This window comes from Anarrhichthys ocellatus, unplaced genomic scaffold (genome assembly GCF_004355925.1).
Source record: "Anarrhichthys ocellatus isolate YVR2014 unplaced genomic scaffold, GSC_Weel_1.0 scaffold8, whole genome shotgun sequence".
Classification (NCBI taxonomy): Eukaryota; Metazoa; Chordata; class Actinopteri; order Perciformes; family Anarhichadidae; genus Anarrhichthys; species Anarrhichthys ocellatus.
The window spans coordinates 1,666,145-1,688,473 of NW_022280038.1; the positions used below are offsets into that span (position 1 = coordinate 1,666,145).

Consider the following 22,329-nt stretch of genomic DNA (forward strand, 5'->3'; position numbering starts at 1 on the left):
GAGCTCGTAAATATGTCAAGGATGTTTTCGGAGCTCTGAGCGTGTTTGACACTGTGGGACACCGCGCGCCAAGGCACATTCTACATCGCGGCTAACAATCGGATGTACCATAGGAGTCTCTATCTGTCTTAATGAACAGAACCACGTTTAGTCGAGACGCACCGAAATGGGAGGAGAGGAGATCATAACACGCCAAAAATCGATGAGGGGGGAAATGAAACAGCAAAGTGTTCAAATCATGTTAAATGTGTGAAAGGACAGAGTACAGAGGGTGTGATGGAATAATCATCATCTCTATTTGACAAGACTGTTGTCTATCTCCAGTACAATGACCTGAAATCCATTTTCACCTCTTCTCTGTGCAATATACAAATACTGATGTGGCTACAGAGGAGCTTAGAGATGAACATGGACCATCTATGGAGAAGCTGCAGCACTGTATAGCTGCAAAATACGTCGAAACAATGAGAGGAAAAGCAGCTTCTAGCAGCGATAAACATTGTGTGAGTGGTGCCTAACAAGAAAACATGACCAAGAAACTAAGATATCCTTTTTCAACGTATCCTTTCCTATGATACCTTACGAAAAGTCACTCCTTACTTTTAGTGTGTTTTCCTACGAAAGTCCAGCGACACATGTCAAATTCCACTTGCCTTCAAAGGACACAAGAGTAAGGTTAGACACAAAAGTACTTGGTTTAATTTAGCAATAGATCGCGAAATAATTCGTTAGGTTTAGGAATAGATCGCGATATACTTTGTTAGATTTAGAAAAAGATCGTGAACTACTTGGATAGGTTAAGGCAACAAAACTACTTAGGTTTCGGAAAAGATCGTGAAATACGAAGTTAGGTTTAGGCAACAAAACTACTTAGGTTGAGGAAAAGATCGTGAAAAACGTAGTTAGGTTTAGGAAAAGATCGTGACATACTTAGTTAGGTTTAGGCAACAAAACTACTTAGGTTGAGGAAAAGATCGTGAAAAACGTAGTTAGGTTTAGGAAAAGATCGTGACATACTTAGTTAGGTTTAGGAAAAGAGCATGCAATACGTAGTTAGGTTTAGGAAAAGATCGTGAAATACTTAGTTAGGTTTAGGAAAAGAGAGTGGAATACTTAGGTTTCCGCAAGAAAACTACTCAGGTTTAGGAAAAGATCGTCTTTTTGGTTAAAATAACACAACGTTGACTTCTCGTTTTACATGATGAAGGAACAGCAGTCTACTAGCTGAAAGATCATTGGATGTTGGACCCATCATACTCCCCTCACGCCGGCCCTGTGCGGGGTTTTGGGTTCAAAACACTTCCTCGCTCATGATTACATGCATAACATTCAAAATGATTTCAAGGCGTACCTACGAATTACAACGCATTATTATTCTTCTGGATGAGATTTTTTTTTTTCAATAGCTCAACCCTTTTAGTATTGGCGTCCACAATCTTCAAGCTGATGTTTTGAGGGCATGATCACGTTGCCATTCTCCTTCATCTGCCCTCTGTCACTGCACTTCACCCCTCCAACTTCTTCAAGGTGGCTCACCCTTTGACTCTTGTGCTGAACTTCAAAAAGCCTGTGTGTGCTGATTGGAAGGGGTTGGGCTGTGGGACTATGGAGCTGGAGGGGGGCTTTCGGTGTTTCGGTGTGGGCGGGGGCCCCTGCCTGTGCAGTGACCCACCGCTGGGGCCACAGCAGGCCCTCTTCCAGCCAGCAGCCCCAGCCATTGGCTCGTTGGAACTAATCCACCCTGCGGAGCCCTGTAAGGCCCCCTTTGTTCCCTCCTGCAGACTAGATCAGGCTGGAGACAGACACGCACGGTCTTGACTGGCTATCGGTTTCACAGCCCGTGGCGATCCACATCCAGGCTCAGGCCCCAGCGCCGGCCAAGCCACCGTCAAATTAAAGGTGGGAGAATGGGGGGAGAGGGCTGGGGGTAGGGTTGCGGGGGAAGGGTGCGAAATTGTGTCACCTGAATTCCGTCACAGTCCGAAATCACGGCGGAAAGGTGGTCTGGTGTGGGAGAGGACAAGTGGGAGGGAAGGAATATAGGAGAGGAGGATTTCAACAGGAGCTCTGCCTCTCAGTGAATAGAGAGGGATCTCAACAAGGCCATTATCTGGCTCCTAATTTGAGCTCTGGCGCAGCACTGAAGGGCTGCCTTTGTCTGGGATTAATGCGGAAAGCTCAGGATGCGATGTCAGAGGGAAATAATCAGCATGGGCCCTTCATAACGTTGGCTGCTTGTGCTCCTGGCCAGGGCCCCCCGGCTCATTTCTGTGGAGATGAAATCTATGACAAGCCCCTCAGTGAAGCTAAGAGCAGGCAACAGTCCAGTAACACCCACAGGCCTCCAGGCATCCTGTGACCCCCTTAGAAAAGTCACATTCACTTTGCTCTGGAGAAGGGAAAGAGAACGCCGCGGGCGCTTCCAGCCCATGTGAAATGAAGAAATGTGAGGAGGTGAAAACGAAGTGAAAATAAGTTAAGATTCCTCCTCCGCCCCCTCTGCGATCACTCCGGAGGAGGGGCACGCTGTGTCTTCACTTCATTATGCCCCTCTAATTAAACATGAACAGGACATTTAAAGAAGAAAAAAAGGGATAGAATAGAGAAAAAGGACAACAACTCAAGCATGATGTATATTCATGTTTATGTTGTATAACTGCATTTGGGAGAGCAGTTTGAGAAAGCAGCTTTTTTTTTTTTTTTTTTGTTGAAAGCAGCATAAGGTCGCGGGCTAATACCCATCAGGGTAAAACATCCTGAAAGAGGTTGCCACTGCACTCAAGGACCAGAAGTAATGCTTTTATTTTGTTATTTATGCTTTTTTTACCGAGTGCATTGCTATGCTCCTCTGCAGCATATTGCTGCTAAGCGAAGGATGAGAAGATGCAACTCGATAAGCGGGTTATTAAAATGACCAATTGACATTCAAAATTCCGGCTTATTTTAGATTCATCATATTTACAGATGAATATGTGGAATTTAAATGTTTTTTTTCGCCCTGCCGCCTCAAGGAAAATGCGACTTGGTGCAGCAACTGTGCATGACTTCATGTATGGCTTTGTGCTGGAGAAATACGATACTCAAGCCACTGCTTTTCCTCAAACAGTAGACGGCTCTTTACAATGCCGCCGTTCGGCTTAATTAAGAACAGACCAGGCAAGTCACATGGGAGTAGGTCACCACGCTCCATATGCAGATATTTCCGATCATCACCAACTTCATTAGTTATTAGACAGATTCCTAAACTTGAGGATCCTTTAAGAGGATATGTTGGTTTGGGAATACAATGGTCCTCAAAACTTAAGCCTTGGGGGAAGGGAGGCCAACAAAGAACCCCGTTCAGAAAAACAAACCCGCTCCCTGGTGCCTCCACAAATGTATCGGCTATTTCAGATTCGTTCATCTTCACCCATTTTGTGGATGACTACACATGGGAACAATGGTTCAGAGGGCTGCACGCCGTGTCGCCAGCACAACAGTGCACTTCACAGCTCCCTCACCAAACAACCCCAGTTGTGGATACACACAATCAGCTCCACTCTGTGGCGAATATGAACGGCAGAAATGGAACCAAATTCTCAGTTGGAGATTGGAGATCTGTGGCCACCCGGCAAAATATAAACATAAACGCGTTTGAAATGAAATGAAGGCGAGGCATCACTTCATATCATCTGAGTTGTTATTATTAATTTGAATAATGTCACTTGGTAATAGTTTAATGGAGGATGATACTAACCAACCACTGTGTCTTCTTATAATAATTCACGGTGTAGCAGCTCATGCACTTTTCCCCAAAATGTTTCTCTATTTTCTCTTGGCTGAGCTGGTATCTAATATGGCTTATTCTATATCTTATTTGGGTTCTTAAAACTAGCTTTGGTAATCTGGAGAAATTAGCAAGAGTACGCTAGATTTAAAAAATCATCCAATCAAACAACCAAGCCCACTGTCGCCAACTCTTTTCCAATGAAGGTAGCTAGCAGCATTAGATCCAAAAGTTGGCTAATCTGGCGAGAAAGTCACCAAGTCAGCAAAACTGACAGGCTGACCCTTCAGGCCTCCCTCCAAAGCAACTCCCCCAAATTTATCATAGTGAACGTAAACAAAGAACATGGCTGATGTTGGTACTCACAGCTGGCAAGCTAGCAGCTTGCGGAAGACTGATGACGAGCAATGACTGCACGGGGCAGAATACGTGAAGGCAGGCAGGTAGTCCGCCCAATCTTTACATTCATGTTGAATGAAGTGATTGTATGGCCATATTACAGTCCTGCGACAGCCACAGACACTAGGTTTTTTCTTTTTACACAGACTCAATCAATCAACCAATTATTTATTTAGTTACCATTATTGTTGGAGTACAGGAACAAATATATCATTGTGTAGTTACAGTTATCATTTTTATCCTCTCACAAGTTTATTTTAGTTAACATTCGAGCCTCTAACATGTCAAACTCTCAGTGTTTACTACTTGACAACGGAATAGCCAGCCAAAGAGAAAACTGCTAGAGAGGTTAGGATCACAGTCCCTCGGCGAGTTTTAATTGTATTTCCAACCTCCATGTCTTGTTGTGTATTCTGACATCTTGACTTCATTTCAAATAAATTATGTAACTTGAAAGAATTAGGAGCTTAAATTGTGGGTTCACCTCTAAAATATGGTTTTTACAAGTATTATTTTGAAAGAGGCAGAAAGCTAGAGTCGGTAAAACAAGGGTTCCACATAAAGTAAGCTAAATTATCAGGGAGCCTTGGGAAATAACTAAACAAAAAGCAGACTGGTTGTATATTGGGCAGCCAGCAAATCTGACTGTGGTTTTGCCTCATCTCCAACTACAATACCACAACCTATTGTAGATTATTGATTAATTGTCCTAGGGGCTATGTCGGTCACTGTACGTCAGGGACTCTTTCAGACTACCACAAACCTTGACCTGGAGGATTCTGTGTAAAGTGACTGAAGCTCAGCACAGTTATTAGATTGAGGAGAATATCCTGCATTAAAAAACAAAAGTGTCTTTGCATAAGCTGCCGGAATTGGAAACCACTGCTCTACCTGCAGTAATGGATTTATATTCCTTATTCACCGACTTAGAGAAAGATATTCAGTGACTCATTGTTTTAGCATATCCAGCAACCCTCCATGTTTGAACTTAGTACAGTCAGGGATGACATGGCCATGGAAATTACCATTGAAAGCTGTCTACACAAAAAATACACTGCAAGACAGAAAAGCTGAGAAATGCAATATATTGGATTACAGTATTCTTTGGAGGAAGCCCAGTTGGTAGGTTGTCATTGACTTTGTTGTTATAGCATTAGCAGCAGGGTGGTAAGACAGCCAGGCCAATATGTCATCGTCACAGATGCGCTGAAGAAAAACTGTCAGAAAAGATTTCCACAAACGTCAACGGTGAAAATGGTGTTATCAAGTCAACGTTAGCAGCTAGATCTGGACCAACGCAGCCATCGAGTGAGTCTACTTCTTCTTACCTCGGTCCCTGATGGGGTTGTCCCCGGTGAATCCACTTTACGCTTCTTGCGGGGTCCAATGGCTGCTAGTGCTGTGAGGTTGGCGTCTCGCTGCCTCATCTGCGCCAGTTCCTGTTGCTGCATCTGGTGAAGATGACACAAACGGTTAGAAAATACCCTCTGCGCTATATGTGGTGTGGTGTTGCCCCAGTATGGCACTGGCATCTGTTTGGGTTTGTGAGTACGTCGCGTGTACGTTATCGATACCCAACGCCAACCCGACAAATTCAAGAGCACTCAAAACAGGAAGTGAATTTTACACCAATATTTACAATCCTTGATTAATGTACAAATCTATAATATGTCCGGTATGTGGTGGCTTTTGTAGATTACAATGCCTCAGTCTGCATTAACCAAATACGTAACAAACATTCACAGCAAAAATCTGTGGTACTGAACTGCCATAAGCGCCATTTTTTTACTTGGTCGTTCTGATGGTACCTAACTCCAAGACACTGCTTCCTTGTTCCGTACACGATAATAACACGAAGCTGCACAATACCATTTACTTGTAGACACACGGGTAACTTTTAAGATATCCAGATTTTAAGCACATTTGCCACCAAACATTTGTCACATTTTAGAGCACTGCAATGCCTTGCTAGAAAGAATAAGCAATGAGACAAGAGCAGGATCAAAAGCAGAAGTTGAAACATCCCTCTTCTTCCCTCTATCTGTCCGTCCGTGTATTGTATAACCTCTCCTGAGCCAAACAAAATGGAAGCCTGTTGTCAGCCATTAACAGAGCTTCTGTCAAAGATCGAGAGTGTGTGTGTGTGTGTGTGTGCAGTCACACGGTCCCATTGTGATTTTTGCAGTTCGCGATATATAAAGGGGGAGTTTGTGGGGAGGCACCGCCTGAGGTAATGTCATGTCTGGCCGCGGGCAGAAGGGGGGGGGGGGGGGGGGGGGGGGGGAAACCAAGCATCGCTGCGAGCTGCCCTTTCTATTGGGTGGATGTGTGAGGGCCCGGGGCCATGGCACAGAGGGTGTCAGCACTCCCTCCAACATGCAAACACGGTATACACACACACACACACACACACACACACACACACACACGCACGTGCCTATCAATCTTGGCCACAGCACAGGGAATGCCTACCCACCAGCTTGCCTACGTGCCTGCCCGCCGGGGGAGGGAGAGAGAGAGAGAGAGAGAGAGAGAGAGAGACCCGGGTTGAAGCAAACAGGGACAATCAATGTGCGCTTTCATGTCTTTCATGTTCTTTTTTATGTTATCTCTCAGCATGTGTGCGCCGGGCACTGGGGTTTGTGAGAGGCACGTGTGTTGTCTGATCGGTGGGGGGGGGGGAAATTTCATGTTACTTTCAGATGGCGCTCGGTTAAAAGGTTGCTTTGGTGTATAAAGTCTGATCTAAAATGTGCATGCAGTTGCCTCTGATGGGTTTTTTTCTCTAAAAAAAAAAAAAAAAACCCCCCCGGCGAGGCATGCCCTTTAGGGTGTTGCCACTTCACATTTAGCACGGCAGAACTGTTGAAAGATTCAAACACGCTGACGACACAAAGTAGGGGGGGGCTGAGCGTCTGAAAAATCTCGTTCATGTGTCCGATTTTGAAAGCAGACGGTGGTGAAAATGCATGAACTGAAGCTAAAACAAATACTAGTTAGTGGCAGTGGTACATGAGGCGATTAGAGCTGGGAATTGGGCTCTCAACAACACTATGTGAATGGAGACAGAAGCTGATGCGGCTAACAGGGTGGAGATGACTATTTCCCCCTGTCCACATGGCAAATGTAGCATCAATGCTATCAATGCTAACCTTATTAAGCTTTGCCACAAACAACACACAAATCTCTCCAGGCCTGACCTTAAAGCAGAGTGAGCTGAGAGAGAGCTGAGAGAGAGAGAGAGATGAGAGAGATGAGAGAGAGAGAGAGAGGGAGGTCCGCTATCTCCCTGATGGCACCAGGATGCCGGCATCTCTGCCTGGCAGTTGGCACCAGGCATGGCCTCCCGGCAACTGCCTGCGTTCTCAGATTTATGACTGTATGATAAATGACGACTTCATTTCGCCATCTGCAACCCTCCCAGTCTGCGTTTCCAGTCGGTAAAAACGGCCAGCCGTGACACCGGGGAGACTGATTTCTGATTTCAATCTGGTACCGCTGCGCCGAGTCTACCTTTCCCTTTTTTTTTTTTGTTTAATGGCCGCCGACTGATACGAGCCAGATTTGGGCCGGGCTTTGATGGATTTCGTTTTCCCTTCAGGGCCTTGTTTTGAGCAGCATTTAATTCAAACATGTACATAAAAGTATGTTCGTCGAGGCACACACAGGTGTACGAGTGCTATGAAGTAGTAGCAGTAGCTATGAAGGAATGTGGGCACCTTGAAAACTGTTCCAGTCCTTCGTCATCAACTGTCCTGAGCTCTAAAGGGTTTGTTGAGATTTAGGCAAGAATATCTCCCTACCTTCTAGACCAAAATGTTGACAACACAAATCCAAAATCCGTAAAGGTCACTGCAGAGATTCATCCCTGACTGGAGGAGTAACCGGCTGGCGGAGTGCATACATTTGCCAGGTCCGATCAATGGTACCGCATAAATATCTGCCGTTGCGAAGTCGCTTAAATACCAGTGCTTCCAGTCTGCCCGCATGCCCTTTCAAAGCAGGGAACTGGAACTTGTAAAGTCAAATTATTAGCAAAGGTCAGAAGATGTAGAACATTTTGTAAGATGCCCGACAGAATCAATCTGCAGCTTTTCAAGAAAATTTCAGAGGATTGATGCAGAAAAAACCTGCCGGGTGACGATGTTGCGATCGGCGCCGGGGTAAATTGGAAATATGTTCAATTTCAGGGGGAAACACTCGTCGCGGTTGCTCAAAGCTCTCACAGATGTCGAACACTCTGCTAAGTGCACATCAGCTGACGCTATGACGGAGCAAACACTGAAGCTTTGAATCTGATATTAATCAGATCAGGCTCTGCTTTCATCAAGGCTCTCCTAATATGCGCTGAACATTTGATTACAGCTATGAAAAAAAAAAAAAAAAAGACACTGTTGGATGAAGCTTTGACACACACACAAACTCTCCGGAAGACTAAAAGCTCTCCTTTGAGACTAAATAGCATCACTCACTGTTTAATGATGGTAAAATAACATGAAATTACCCACAACCCACCCCAAAAATAAAACAAATCTTTTCATTCTATGAATCGGAGTTAAATATGCTTGACAAATCCAGACTCCAGACCCTGGGTATTAAATTGCATGTATTCATCAGATTGCTCGTGTCATGGAGTTGTGTCCTGGAAGATTCTTCCAAAAATCACATTTAAATAAGACTGAGACCTCGAGTTTGAGGGCGATGGATGTTAATATTTATCAGTAGCGCAGACGGCAAATGAAGAGGCAAATGTCAAATGAAAGCTAAATAATGTATTAATACATTAGGGATATTTTCAGTACCGGGCTTTTTTTTTTGGGGGGGGGGGGGGCTTGTTGTTATTTGCATGCATAAATTGGGCCGAAAGTGTGCAATTGAAATTGATCCTTTTGGCTCACTGTTTATTTTTTTAGTTACCCGTTTCCCTTGAAATTTTTAAAGGTCTATAATAGATCTGTAAAAAATGTCCATCAAGACCTAAATGAGACATTGCGCACAACAAAGACGCGCGCGAATCCCGATGATGCAAAAATGTCCAAAGGACGGCAAGAACGGAGTGAAAAGGAGGATGAGCTGCAGGAGCCATGATGGCCAACCTGCCGTTCTTCATCTCTGCTGTTTTTTAACAAAGGCTTTTCTCTCCATCTTCCCTCCCTCCCTCCCTCCTTCCCTCCCAGCCTGAGGGGCTGCTCGCGGCCCCCCAGACGCTTACAGACAGATGTCCTTGGTAGAGCAGAACACGCTCTGCTTGACGTCACGCGCGTGCAGCCACGGGGCTGTGAAGGAAGCTACGGGGCTCTCTGCCCTGCAAAGACCACGGCATAAAAGCCAGACTTTTGAGTTGGTCTGTTTCTCCTCCCCGCTCCCTTTAGAAAAGCTCTGGTCCAACAGCACACAGCAGGGAGCCTCTCAGTGTATATATAGACTTAACATATGCCACTTTTATTCGTGAATGCTTTCTCCCCCCTCCCCCCACCCTAAAGAGTCGGGGTAGAGCGCATACATTTTAAACAAGGGTGTCTGTCTTAAGCTTCAATCTAATCTCCGATCACGGCTGTAACCTTTTGCACTGCAAGGCTATAGGTCGATCTACCGTGTATAATGCAAAGAGTTAATTGGAGTATGTTGACAAGAATGAAGCTGAATCTTAATGAACACCTAAAAACATTTAAAAAGAACCGGTTATGGTCGATGGCATGGTGAGGCTCCTCAAGAGACATATCGTACTTGTATATTATATAAACCATCCTATATTTTGTTAAAGGTGCTGGTGTAGATGTTAGTTAAATGTATTAAAACTGGGTTGATACACAATACTGCTATGTAAATGTGTTTGTGTTAAAAATGGTCAAAAAATAACCAAAAAAACGTTGCTTCATTTGTTCTTGGAAACAAAACTGTCTTAATAAAGTGAAACTGCACCATGATTTTAGTTTGATACACAGCCTCAAACTAACTGGTCTATATACAGTGGGTACGGAAAGTATTCAGACCCCTTTAAATGTTTCACTCTGTTTCATTGCAGCCATTTGCTAAAATCAAAAAAGTTCATTTTATTTCTCATTAATGTACACTCAGCACCCCATCTTGACAGAAAAAAACAGAAATGTAGAAATTTCTGCAAATTTATTAAAAAAGAAAAACTGAAATATCACATGGTCATAAGTATTCAGACCCTTTGCTCAGTATTGAGTAGAAGCACCCTTTTGAGCTAGTACAGCCATGAGTCTTCTTGGGAATGATGCAACAAGTTTTTCACACCTGGATTTGGGGATCCTCTGCCATTCTTCCTTGCAGATCCTCTCCAGTTCCGTCAGGTTGGATGGTGAACGTTGGTGGACAGCCATTTTCAGGTCTCTCCAGAGATGCTGAATTGGGTTTAGGTCAGGGCTCTGGCTGGGCCAGTCAAGAATGGTCACAGAGTTGTTCCGAAGCCACTCCTTTGTTATTTTAGCTGTGTGCTTAGGGTCATTGTCTTGTTGGAAGGTGAACCTTTGGCCCAGTCTGAGGTCCAGACCACTCTGGAAGAGGTTTTCTTCCAGGATATCTCTGTACTTGGCCGCATTCATCTTTCCTTCAATTGCAACCAGTCGTCCTGTCCCTGCAGCTGAAAAACACCCCCATAGCATGATGCTGCCACCACCATGTTTCACTGTTGGGATTGTATTGGGCAGGTGATGAGCAGTGCCTGGTTTTCTCCACACATACCGCTTAGAATTAACGCCAAAAAGTTCAATCTTGGTCTCATCAGACCAGAGAATCTTATTTCTCAGTCTGGGAGTCCTTCATGTGTTTTTTGGCAAACTCTATGCGGGCTTTCATATGTCTTGCACTGAGGAGAGGCTTCTGTCGGGCCACTCTGCCATACTGGTGGAGGGCTGCAGTGATAGTTGACTTTGTGGAACTTTCTCCCATCTCCCTACTGCATCTCTGGAGCTCAGCCACAGTGATCTTTGGGTTCTTCTTTACCTCTCTCACCAAGGCTCTTCTTCCACGATTGCTCAGTTTGGCTGGACGGCCAGGTCTAGGAAGAGTTCTGGTCGTCCCAAACTTCTTCCATTTAAGGATTATGGAGGCCACTGTGCTCTTAGGAACCTTGAGTGCTGCAGAAATTCTTTTGTAACGTTGGCCAGATCTGTGCCTTGCCACAATTCTGTCTCTGAGCTCCTTGGGCAGTTCCTTCGACCTCATGATTCTCATTTGCTCTGACATGCACTGTGAGCTGTAAGGTCTTATGTAGACAGGTGTGTGCCTTTCCTAATCAAGTCCAACCAGTTTAATTAAACACAGCTGGACTCCAATGAAGGAGTAGAACCATCTCAAGGAGGATCAGAAGAAATGGACAGCATGTGAGTTAAATATGAGTGTCACAGCAAAGGGTGTGAATACTTATGACCATGTGATATTTCATGTTCCATGTTTTTCTTTTTTAATAAATTTGCAAAAATTTCTACATTTCTGTTTTTTTCTGTCAAGATGGGGTGCTGAGTGTACATTAATGAGAAATAAAATGAACTTTTTTGATTTTAGCAAATGGCTGCAATGAAACAAAGAGTGAAAAATTTAAAGGGGTCTGAATACTTTCCGTACTCACTGTACACACTAATACAATGTTAAGTTAACACCAATGAGAAGGCAGTGTCATAGAATGGCTTGGAGAACATCTATCAACTCGTTGGCTTGATTTATAAAGTTTTGTCTGATGTCAGTCATATAAGAGACATGGGGAGCAGGACAGACGGTTTCAGTACCACTGGACATTGGCATCCCAACAGCTCCCCATAAGTCAGCTTCAATGTCAGGTGGCAGTCAAAACTACTTCTTATCTACTGTAGAGTACGTTCATCTTGGGTGTAATCACAGCAACGCTGGCTCGAGCCCAACTGGGACCTTTATGGCATGTCGTCTCCCCTCATTCACTGCCACCTCTCTTGCAAACAAAAGCAAATTTTGCCCAGAAATTGTACCTTCTAATATCACATATAAAATATTAATTTGGGCCGAATGCAGCCTGTTCACATAAACATGAGCAGATGAAAAAATGTACGTCACGCAAGGCCTGAAGCTATGCGAACACACATGTTTTTATTGTGATTTCAACTATTTTTAATAAAACTATAAATCAGACCAAAACCAAATCTAGTAACTCTGTAGGAGAGTTTAATATTTTATTAGTTGTATCCTTGCTAGCAGCATGGCTCTAGGAATGGCAACGTCGGCCTGGTGGTAGTTCCACCACTTTGGTCCCCAGTGAAATATCTCATCAGCTGTTGTATGGATTTCCAAGAAATTTTGCATTCACGGTACCGAGGATAGACCCTTATGACTTTGATGGTCCCATGACATTTGCTCTTGCGCCACTGTGAGGGTCACATTTATGATGAAAGGAAATGTCTCGTCAACTACTGGATAGGATTGTCATGATGACATTTTGTACACAGACATTCTTGCTCCCCTCAGGATGTTTCGTAACAACGTTGGCGTACTTCTGACTTTTCTATCTAGCTCCATCATCATGTCATAATTTCAATGTGTGCAATACTTTTGTTTATGACTAAATGCATGCAAAACTAATGACATTCCCATTTGCCTCAACTGTTTATTGCTAATTAGTTACCATGCCAACATGCTAAACAAAGATACTTATATTTCAAATGCTGCTATCCAAAACACACCGTCTTGTGTGTGAGACTCCCTCTGCTTCACATGTGTGTGTGTGTGTGTGGACATTTCACATATGCGTCGTCTGATGCATGTCTTTAATGCGTGGCTCTCATTCACCTGACGCACACATGGCCGACATTACGCGAACATCTGGGAGCTGCGTCTCGAGGCCCTTTCTTCATGTGAAGTGCCTGGCAGTTAGCTTGCCGCGGGGAGAAGTGCCAGTTGCGGTGAACGAATCAGGATTCACTTCTCCATCTGCGCTCAGGCACCACAAAGAGATGGGCTCAGCCCTGACCTGCTAATGTGGGCAAGTCTTTGTTTCGGAACTATGACTTCGTCGACGGAGCTCTGTAATTACATGTGGTAGCGTTCTCTCAAGATCAAATATTGATTCAATATATGATAACCTACAGTATGCATCATGTGTGCATGATGAGTTGTGCTGTGAGCTGCCATGTCTAATTGCCCTAATAGGTATTGAATATATACAGTCTATATTTATGCAATATATAGATTTAAGTCGTATGCATAGAATCTGCACATTATGCCATTTAATGCCACCTGTCCCAGTATGTATTGACACTTACAATGACCTTTACTATACTGATCAGATGCAACACTTACAATAATTTGCGTTTGCACTATTGTGCTGCTACCAAGCTTGTTAAATAACGAGACAATAAATCCGATCATGCGCATTAAAGATGCAAAATAATAATAATAATGTGTTTGAAATTCTGTTTCATCATCGTCCTTTTGAACGCACACAAATCCCCTTAAATATTCAACTGAATCTGTTTGTGATTATATTATTTTACCTATGGAGATGAATTCAAAATACATGCACGGGCTAATAGTCTTGGCTCAGAGTGTCCTCTGAAGCTGAGCAGTATGTCAGAAGTGTTTCCAGGGCCAAGGACCAATTATTCAGGGCCCTCGGCCGTCCCTGGAGCTAAGGTCATTATGTGGGTGTCACTATCACGACCCTACGGCTCCTCTTCATCTGCAACTTATTTGCAGGAATTAAACCGCGAAGAGGGGGTGGGGGGGGGGGGGGGGGGGGGGGGGGACGGGACTGTGTGATAAATTGAAAGTGTCCAAAAGACTCGACGCCTTTCCGTTGGAGTAAGTATCATTTTTATAAATAATAACATTTGCGCTGCACATTTTGCCAGGGAACAGTGTTTAACGAAGAAGCCAGAAGTCAGTGTTAAGCAGATTCTGACGGCCTTACACCGGGAGAGAGAGGTGATCATTAAAAATACTGCTTATCTAAGGGGAAATTTCCTACTTTAAATGTTCTCTCGCTTTGTCTCATTCCACGCTGGCGTGCTTCGTCTAGCAGTCTCTTCTCTCTTTCTATCTCTCTCTCTCTCTCTCTCTTTTTCTTTTACATTTAGATTCGCCGCTCGTCACCTTCTATTGATCACGCCTAATTTGCATCCAGGAGAAGATGAGAACTCAGATATTCACACTCCGAGAGAGGGACGATCTCGATGATTTATTCATTTCCAAATCAAAAAAAGAAAGAAAAAAAAAAAGGAGCGAAAAAAGGTAGATGAGAAGGGGAATCTTCATAGGCAGCGGGGCGACTAGCAGGCTCTGAGGCTGGGCTCCTCTTCCCCACGCCGCCCCCGGGCACGTGGTGTGCAAGTCCTCCTAATTAACAAGGTGAATCATGCTGCTGCTCTCTAATTAGCCAACATGACAATCTAATGGAAACATGCAGGCCCGAGCTGGCACACTTAGCATCACCTCGCAGAGACCCCCGGTACTGTCCTTCCCGCGTGAGTTTGGCAAAAAAAAAAAAAATGACACTTCAGATTTTTTAAATGGACAAAAGGTGGAGCGGAGCGGTGGAGAGGGGAGTGTGTTTTAGGGAGAGGTCAGAAGGGGGAAGTCAGCTGGTGCGGGTGTGTTTTTTTTCTTCTTCTTCCTCTCCTCCCAGCCTCAGCGCGAGTGCTGTGTTTGTTGCCTAATTGAAACGTGTCCTGCCTCCCGCTCACTTACATCCCAGGCACAGGAGGCTGGCACCTCGCCACCAGCGTAGCTCAGCACGCCCAATTCCCCCGTCGCTCGAGTCCCAAGGAGTGCTCTGGCGCACAAAGAGAAAAGTGAACCTACAGGCTTGTACAGCGAGGAGATGAGTCGCTATCTCCCTCTGAGGCAAAAAAAAAAAAAGAATCTCCTTTTTTTTGTTGTTTTCCTTCTCATTACAGCACTTTGTAATATTCGAAAACACACAGGAACACCAAAGGTACTTTTAAAGCCCGCTTCTGTTTTTTTTTGTTTTTTTTCATCTCGTAACATGTCTTGAGGTGAAGAAGAACTGAAGTTACTACCGGCAACAAAGCAACAAATAAAAAATAGGGTTACGGTGTGCTATTTAGTAGCCCGCACAACTTTGGGACCCAGAAAACAGACCCGTCTTATGTGATAATTAAATCATCCACATCAACTTTCTATGATCTTTCAAAGAAAAAAAGTACACCTGCTAAAGGAATGCATAACCCAGTTTGTGAGAAGGAAACAGGCATACTGAGGTGTTGCGTATCTGCCTAGAAGACTAGAATACAACAACTCCGAATTGGGAAGAGAGTACGGAGGAGGGTTGCGGGGGCCTTTTTTTTTACCCCGGGGGCCTGCCTGCTTGAGGGGGGGGGGCTGCCTCTTTGAGCAGAGCAGTTTGCGGAGGGCCAGAGGACGAGAGCCTGTGAGCCGGCAGATATTACTGGCCCTAATGAAAAACTAAGGGGCCGCTACATTGTCCTCTGACACACGAGAGCCTCTCCTCTCTGGCTGAAGGGGCTTATTCGGCGTGGGCGGATTCCCATCTCTCCGTGACCTGGTCACTTTGTGGAGGATGCCGGGGCCCAATCAAGAACACACGTTCCTGATTGTGTGTGTGCGTTAAGGTCCCGGCTGAGCAAAGGCTTAACATAAATGAGCATAAACACGGCTCGCTTTCACTACGGTTGTGCATAAGTCACTTGAGTATCGTATCGGTCTAATTCGATTCATGGTTTCCAACATATATGTTCGTGCTGTACAGCGAGGCAGGAACGAATAACTGTAGGCTTTTAATTGGAGCCACGCAAGGCTCAGAGTTGAGCTGAGGTCGGAATTAATTTCGGTATAGGTTCAAGACATTTCAAGCAGTGCCGGCACGTCGAAACGGGTGAAAGCAAATCCCTCAATGCCCAGAAAGGAAACATGTTTGAGGAAAATAAAGCTTTGAGATTTCCACAACTTGTGGTTTCCCTCGGACAAAAAAAAGGAAGGCCATAGTTTACGACGGTCGGGTCCTTAACAGCTCAGAATTAACAATGCTATACGGTGGACATGCTTTAGCAGCCTCAACGGGCTTTTGGCCAGATTCCGGCCAGGTGTGGTAGCCAATTTGTCTTACCCCCCGACCCTCCATCTTTGCCCCGTCCCTGCTCCGCTCCTCTTCTCCAGTTCACTCGTTTTTCCCCCGTTGTCCAGTTGCGCCTGCAGACGCGGTTGCGATGATGAATCTGTGGCTGCAGTGTGTCTGTGTGTCTGACATCGTGATGTATCTCCACCGGCCTTAACTCCCTCTCTATCTCTCTCTGCCTCTCCCCCCTCAAGTCTCCTTTCCCCCTCCATCTCTTTGTCTCCGTTTCTCTGTCTCCTTCCCTCTCTCACTCTCTATGATTAGGCATCGCCCGGCCTCCTGCCCCGCTGATGGAACAGACAGAACACACAGACTCACGACCGCCGCCGAAGACGACAAACAACAAACAGGAACTGGGCGCCACCATTTGCCCATTGATTTTCACTGGGGGGCATTTTTTTTTGAAATAGCCCATCTGACCTTTCGGCCAAATGGTTGTGAATTGAAGGAAACCGGGTCGCTGGACCGTTCTGCCTCTCTCTCACGCAAAAAACAACAACCTCCACCAGCGTCTATCGGACCAGCCTGCTCTGCTGGTGACGAGGCTGTGGGCGAAGCTGTCGGTGCAAATTCACATATGCAATTACTAAGACTAAAATCCTGAAGCCCTTCAAGTGTCAACTGGACAAGAAAAGCATTGTGGTATTTCTGATATCGTAATTAAGTTTATACTAGACCAGGTCCAGAAGACAGACCATGGAATCAATGGTTTTATCCCCTTGGGAGCATGAATCAACTGGGTGACCTTCATTTGCCTGCAATATTGTGAGGTATGCTCTATATTCTGTGTGTCCACGCGTTTGGCCTGAGGCTGGCACCAGCAGAAGGCTCATGGATTGACCATAATAACAAGGTTTCATCCGCTGGGGAGCATGAATGTCCCTAGTGAATGTCGTGGCATTCTGCCTATTTTTATATATCGTTTCCAAGTGAACATTTTGGCCTGATTGTTGCACTAAGATGATCAATGACAAGATGACAAAAAACGTTTGAACACCAAATACAGTATATATATCTATATATCTATAGATATATAGACTATAGTTCAACCAAATGGATCTCATCCAAACTTGTCCTTATTGTTACCGTCAAAAAAACAAAAGGTGATAATTCCGAGAGAATATGCGCAATGCTAGTGAGTTAACTGAAGCGCACCTATGATGTGGCCCTGCGAGAAGATGCTCCACCGCCGCTCTCTCACCTCTTTTCGTAGAGTTCGTCCTTCCTGCAAGGCTTGAGATGTTGCACATTGTACATATTGTAAAGCCCTTTGGGGCAAATTTGAGAGTTTGGGCTGTGTAAATTGACTTGACTTGACTAGATATTCAACCTGTGCTTGACCATTCTCCTTGTTCATGGATTAATATCCGGTCGTACACCTGCCCTTTTTCTGCCCGTTTCGATACTTGGTTCAGGTACGTAACACGCTGTAATTCCATCTCTCCTAAATGATGATTGTTTGGTGGTGGTGGTTATTTTGTGTGTGTGATCGGGGGGGGGGCTGGCTCCACTGCCCGAGCTCGGGCTCATTACCCTGATGAAATTTTGCACAGAAGCGTGAGCTGCCGACAGACTTCGCTAGCAAACTCAGGTGATGGAGACCGGAGAGGCACGGGGACTGAGAAACGACGGCCATTAGGCAAAAAAAGAAAGAAAAGAAAGAGGTGAGGGAGGGTGAAAGAGGGGTGTGTGTGTGTTTGTGTGTGTGTGTGTGTAGGGGAGGGGTCGGGAGTCTTCCTCGCCTCTCTGTAGCGGGAGAAAGCATTACATAAAGTGACGATTTCCAAACTACCTTCTTAAAATTCCAGAAGCAAATGATAAGCGTGTGCGCGCACGCCGTGTCTCCTCGCGCTAATCTGGCCGCATCCAGATGACGAGCGGACTGCCACTTAACGGGGAGGAGATCCGCTTTGATCACACGGCCCCTGGGGGGGGCCAACCTATCGCTTATTGCCTATTACGCTGCCTCATTTGCATATGTGGGGCTTATGGATAGGCTGAGACGTAGTGCGAATGTTCTAAAACTACAGCAGGGCTCTCTGTTGCTAGAAAGAAAAGTTATGTCCAGGAGAGGTGCGTGTTGACCTTTGAGTGACTTGTTACTCAAAGGTCACGAGTTCAACACAGCAGACTGGGCTTAAAAAAGTCCTTGAAAACGTTATACTTCAAACAACAATACTGAGTTGCCCTTGAGCAAGGCATTTGCAGCATGAATGGCCAACATAAACAGATAGTAGCTGCACCGTCAGGTGGTGACATGGTAGAAGTGTTAGTGAGAAAAGTGCATACATGCTCAGTAAACTTTACCCGGATGAATAAAAAGAGCAAAAAAAGAGCAACTTAGAAACCACGTCTTTAAGTTCTACATCAACAACAACAACAACAACAACAACAGGTGAATGTTTCATCCTCCCGCCTCCTCGCTCTGCTACGGAAGCTCAAGACAATCCTCTTGATCTTCGTCAGCACGCCGAGGACTGAGAGCACCCAGTGAAGTTACTCCGGAGTAAAACAAAGGGCAAAAAATAAATAAATCAAACGCAAACTTCAGCTGTGACAGAACTGCTGCGTAAACAACATTAACCAACCACTAACAGGAGAGCGGTCTACTTTCTGGGGTCCGCTGGGAATTCCACCATGTACAGAACCTGCACTTAAAGTAAGGAGGATACGGTGGCGCACCACTTCGGTAAAACAACCTCCCAATTTGGAACGCGACGTGTTCTGCCTCGACCGCTTACTCAAAGAGGGGAAACAGCTCTTTTTATTCCTTTGAGGTAGTAAAAGTTAATGTGGAGGGTGAATCGGTACGTCTACCGACGAACACTCGTTCACTTTGCTTTTTATGGCCTTGTTGAGCTAATGTTGCAAATTTGACTCTTTCACCAAAGAGACGTAAAACAACAGGGTTTTTAGAAGTCACAAGAAGTAAGTAAAGACAGATATTGTACAACAAAATAGCATTGACAAATATGTTGAACAAAAAGGGTTAGGGTGAAGAATAAACCTGCAAAGGCTTCTACATTCACCACTGAATATCTGTCCACTGACCGTGTTCATTGACCAAAAACAGGAGGAGCTCAATGAGTCAAAAATTCAAATGGGTGCGAGATGAAGAAGCTGAGACGGAAGAAGAAAAGAAAATAAGTTTAGGGGGGTGGGCGTACGAAGTGGAGGGTGTCTTTTGCGCACAGAAAATCGCTCGGGCATCAATCGGCGCAAGTGATTCCTCAAACTTCTTTTTTTAAGTCCGACTTTACATGGCATTACATATGTAGCGATGCATAAAAGAACGTATGTAAGGGAGTCGGGAGGGGGGGAAATGTCAAGGGTAATGATCTCCGCGGCAGCTTACCTCCTTGGCTTTCTGTTTCAGTCGAGCTTGCTCTGGGTCCTCTTGCCTGGAGCGACTCTGAGGAGTAAAAGAAAGAAAGCGAGGGGGGGGACACAGGTTAACAGCTGTTTTTTAAAAAGGAGCCCACATCCCCCTTCCTTCGCCGCTTCATCTGTTGCTGCTGCTGCGGCAAAAAATAGTGCAAAACGGGGACAGGATACGGAGGTGTCAAGGACATCGTATTTGAATTCAGAGAAGTGCAATGGAGCGCCTTCCCCCGGGGGGGCAATGGCCTTTAAACCCCGCTCCAAATCCATCCCTAAATAAGCCGCTGGAGGGGGATTCTAATCAAAAGAGGTTATTAAAAATTCTGCAGGAGCCAGTACACTCACACACACACACACACACGGGGCAAAGGATGTTGGTGAGTATCAGTGGCAGCGTGTGTGTGCGTGCGTGTGTCACTGTGTGGCTATCTGTCGCTGTGCGTGTGTGTGTGTGTGTGTGTGTGCGTGTCCCTGGCGTAACAACACAGCACTTCTATTTTAATCAGCAGCCGAGATCTGGGCGAACGTGCTTGTCCCTGGGAATCCTTCACCACGCGGCCAAATGTACACGTACGGCTGACCACTGCGGGCGGTGCGGTAGAATATGGTACTGCACGCTAACTGATGTTTACTTTTTTTGGAGGCGGGTGTGGGGGGGGATTGGGTGTGGGGTCTGGATATAATCTGTGTTGTTTAGGTCAGGTCCACAAATAACCGTTGACATTTTAGGTGCAATTATATACTTCCCTTATTGTCCAGTATGTTTAATTGTCTTTTTCTAATCCACTGGCACATTTCAGAAGCTATATTATGTAAGCAGACGTCGAAGACAAAACAATAATTGGATATATTTTACGGTACATAGAGTATTAATATCTATTCCGATGCTAAATCAATCAAAATGTGAGTGCGGGCCAGGCCTCCCCCCCTTTCCTCTCCTCATAGCCTTCCTGCTAATTGGCTTTAAATATATCAGGCGGTTCACGTACTGGCCGGTATCACAAGTAAGACTAATGCGTTTGCCCTCCGGTCGGACCGGAGCATCCCCCAAAGACTTGAGTCATATTCTAAGTGGACGGCGCAGAGTGGAGGGGAGGGCTTGTTGTGAGGAGGAAGAGGAGGAGGAGGAGAGGGGATTATTTCAGCGGGGCTTCTTGTTCAGGAGGTCAAATTAGCGGGCACTCGAGCAGGAGGGAGGCAGGAGGGGTGGGGGTGCAGATGGACTGTTTACAAAGGGCAGCGGTGCCACTGGCGTGCTTTACATCTCCTCTGTCAGCTGCCCTGGTTTCCACACTTACAGGAGAGAGAGCGGATGGGGAGACGAGGAGCGGGTGCTGGACGCTTACGTTGGGTTTTTGGAAAGAAAAAATTAACAAAACTCCAATACAGCGTTTTACAGTATACGACCGATCTGTGATGTCGATCATATTCCACAAGCAATTTTGACAAGTTTCACTTTGTTGCCTATAAGACTCTTTTTTTTTTTTTTTAAAGGCCCCCACAGGGTGTATTTGTTTCTTTTATCTGTGCGGTTGTGTGTGGAAAGTTAATATTCTGTCAATATATTCTCCTAAATGGGAGAAGCTTCTATTCCGATCGCTCCTCGTACAGCAGTCACTGCCACGTTTATTTATCATCGTGGTTTTCTCTCGTTTGCGTTAACATTTTTACTGAGAGTGGAAGACACAAATATCCACCAAATAGCTAAAAATCAATAGCAAGCGGTGCTTTACACCTGTCTTTTTTTGTTTTTTTTTCTTTAAATAGGATAGTAGTGTGTGAGAGAAAAAGCTAGACGAGCCACTAATGCAATGTGTCGTCTGGCTTCATAACATCATGGAGTTTTGAGGGTTATGATGTGTTCAGTGATGGATGTCTCCCTCTATATACTGGTCTTTAATGGAGAGTGAGAATAAAAAACCTCTTTTGACCTTTAAAAAGTCTTTTAAAAGGACAAAATGCCAAAGAAATACATTTATGGTTTGACACTTATCATTGTGAATAAGAAAAATATATAAAAGGACAATAAGTAAAGTAATCATTCTGTTACATTGACCGATAAATATACTTGTGTCCACAATATTTTGTACAATGTTATAGAAAAAAAAAAAAGAAGAAGAAAGATTTGCTCTCTAAACTTCTGCTCGAACTGAAACGCCATGGCAACGGGCGCCAAAAAAAAAAAAACCCGCGGACACGGCTCAGAGGTGAAGACAAACTCTCCTCGCCGATGCTCACGCAGTCCAGAGAGCCCCGGGGCGAGCCCTTCCAACAGGAACTTGGCCAAATCTGCAGAAGCTCCCCACTAAACCGGTTAACGAAGAGAACTGCTGGCAGTAGAACTGAACACACGACGTCACTACTCGTTTTCTTAACAACACACTTCACACAGTGGCCTTTTTCCTGCTGAGGCAATGTCTTTTAAAAAAAAAAACATTTTTTACAGACAGGTCGTGAGGTTTGGTGGCCGGCGTTCATCAACCAGAGGATTTTCTAATATCCTGGACCGGAGCGTAATAATGCAATTAGGACGGTGAGGTGTGCTGCAATGAGAATCTTTACTGTGGGACATTTGCTCCATTCAAAATTAATTAAATTAACCTAGCTTTCTGCTAATGTCGCACCGCCGGGCATTTTCATTTGCCAAAGATTCTCTCTCTCTCTCTCTCTCTCTCTCTCTCTCTCTCTCTCTCTCTCT

General features: G+C 45.0%; 1 protein-coding gene across 2 annotated transcripts in view; it reads right to left on the reverse strand.

Moving 5' to 3' along the window:
* Positions 1 to 22,329, reverse strand: part of LOC116384222 (transcription initiation factor TFIID subunit 4) — an 80,530-nt gene that overhangs the window by 22,399 nt on the left and 35,802 nt on the right. For both annotated transcript variants that reach the window (XM_031848698.1, XM_031848699.1), the window contains 2 exons: positions 19,606 to 19,662; positions 5,494 to 5,616 (listed from right to left, as the gene is read on the reverse strand). In XM_031848698.1, the coding sequence (XP_031704558.1) occupies positions 5,494 to 5,616; positions 19,606 to 19,662 (180 nt within the window). The remainder of the gene's footprint in view (positions 1 to 5,493; positions 5,617 to 19,605; positions 19,663 to 22,329) is intronic.